The sequence below is a fragment of the Egretta garzetta genome, unplaced genomic scaffold, assembly GCF_000687185.1.
Source record: "Egretta garzetta isolate BGI_Z169 unplaced genomic scaffold, ASM68718v1 scaffold692, whole genome shotgun sequence".
NCBI classification, from domain to species: domain Eukaryota; kingdom Metazoa; phylum Chordata; class Aves; order Pelecaniformes; family Ardeidae; genus Egretta; species Egretta garzetta.
Genome location: NW_009258787.1, coordinates 684645 through 686350, shown reverse-complemented (window position 1 = coordinate 686350; position 1706 = coordinate 684645). Strand labels below are relative to the sequence as shown.

Here is a 1706-nt window from a genome sequence, read left to right as displayed (position 1 = left end):
CCCCGGGGGGCGCCCGCCGCGACCCAGGCACTGGTTCCTGCTCAGCCCGGCCAGGGCGGCGGGAGGCTGCAGGGACAGGGCAGGCAGTGAGGAGGGGTCACGTATGGACCCCTCGGGCCCACATCAGCCCCTCGCCTGCCCACCCGGGAGCCATGGCTGTACCTGCTGGGGTACCAGGGGCGAGGGCAGCGGCGTGCTGTTCCCTGCGGAGCTGTGACCTGTAACGGGACAGGGAAGGTCAGGGTGCCAGCACCGTGGGGACGCTCCACCAGGGATGACTGGGACTGTGCTGCCATCGGGGGGGGGCCCCAGGCTCTCCCCATGTGCTCAGGGTGCTGGATGGGGCCCTGTGGGACCCCAGCACTGGCTGATGCCCAGGGAGGTCCAAGGGGGGAGGCCCCTGAAAAGGGCTTGGCTGAAGCCACCCAGAGGCACCATCAGCCCCAGGCTGTGCCCAGCACTGATGCTCTTGGTACCTGGTGTGGGTCCCATTGGCAGGATCAGTGTGGACATGTCCTCAGGCCCCAGGAGACACCCTCTGATTTACAGACCGGGCTAGAAACAGCAGCGCAAACCCACCCAGGCACCCACCTCCAGCCCCTGGCAGCCCCCATCCCAGAGCTACGGGAGCCAGGCCAAGGCCTGGCTGGTGTCGGGAGGCAGGGATGGATGGACAGATGGCATGAAAGGGAGTAGAGGAAGGTGCCAATGTGGTTGGGCCAGTGAGGACGGGGTTGAGCAGCCTCCTCCAGCGCCTAGGTGGGCAGCAGGGTCCCAGTGGCATTCCAGGGCAGCAGCCCCCCGCTCCCCACTCGACCCACGGCTGCTTGGGCTCACCAGGGCTAGACAAGTTGCAGGCGCAGCTGTAGGAGGTGACGTTGTCCAGACGGTACTGCCAGTTGATGGGGAAGGCGTCCGCCAGGCTCAGCATCTTCTTCAGGGAGTCGTAGATGAATATCAAGCTGATGAGGGCGCAGAAGCCTTCCTCGGTGAAGCGGGTGAAGTATCGCACCAGGTGGCTGGCCTCAGTGGCCACCAAGACCACACCGAAAAAGGCCACCCAGAGCCCAATCCAGAGACGAAACTCCAGGTAGTCCAGGCCGTGGTCCCTGGTAGAAAGGGTGGCCCAAAGCCTCAACACCACCACCTGCCTGGCACAATGGTGGCCCGTGCCCTGTCCGGGGGACAGTGGCCCAAGGGAGCGTCCCTGGCAGGGTGCTTACTGGCTGAAGGAGAAGAGGAGGCGCTCGAAGACCAGCACGGGGCCGGTGCTGCTCAGGATGGTCAGGGGCTGGCCGGAGAAGAGGCAGAAGATGGAGCCCGCAAAGGCTGTGCCCAGGAAGCTCTCCAGCACCCCCTGAAAGGCAAGGGAGGGGTGCCAGGGGGTGCCAGGCCTGTCCTCCGCATGGGCAGGGCTGCGGGCAGCTGCCCATGCCTCCTGCGCTGCAGGGCGCAGGGTCAACGCTCAGGGACCACAGAGGCTGGGGAAGGGTGCGGGGTTTGGGCGATGCTCAGGATGCCCCGGGGGCACCGCTGGCTCCCCGGGCACCAGTGGGAGTTGGGCACCCAGGAGACCCATGGGCTGCGGCGTTGTTGCGGGGCACCCCGCGGCCACGCTGACCTGCATGTTGGCGGTCGCGTCCCCCAGCATGCCCCCGAAGGTGATGGCATTGGTGACCGTCGCCAGGTAGATGTAGAGCACTGCC

General features: G+C 66.6%; 1 protein-coding gene across 1 annotated transcript in view; it reads right to left on the bottom strand.

Annotated features, from left to right (window-relative positions):
- LOC104135804 (electrogenic sodium bicarbonate cotransporter 1) overlaps positions 1-1706 on the bottom strand; it is a 25229-nt gene that overhangs the window by 14941 nt on the left and 8582 nt on the right. The window contains 5 exon segments of the mRNA XM_035889197.1: positions 32-66; positions 163-218; positions 838-1109; positions 1224-1357; positions 1622-1706. The exon segment at positions 1622-1706 is cut by the window's right edge and continues 12 nt beyond it. Of these exon segments, the coding sequence (XP_035745090.1) occupies positions 32-66; positions 163-218; positions 838-1109; positions 1224-1357; positions 1622-1706 (582 nt within the window).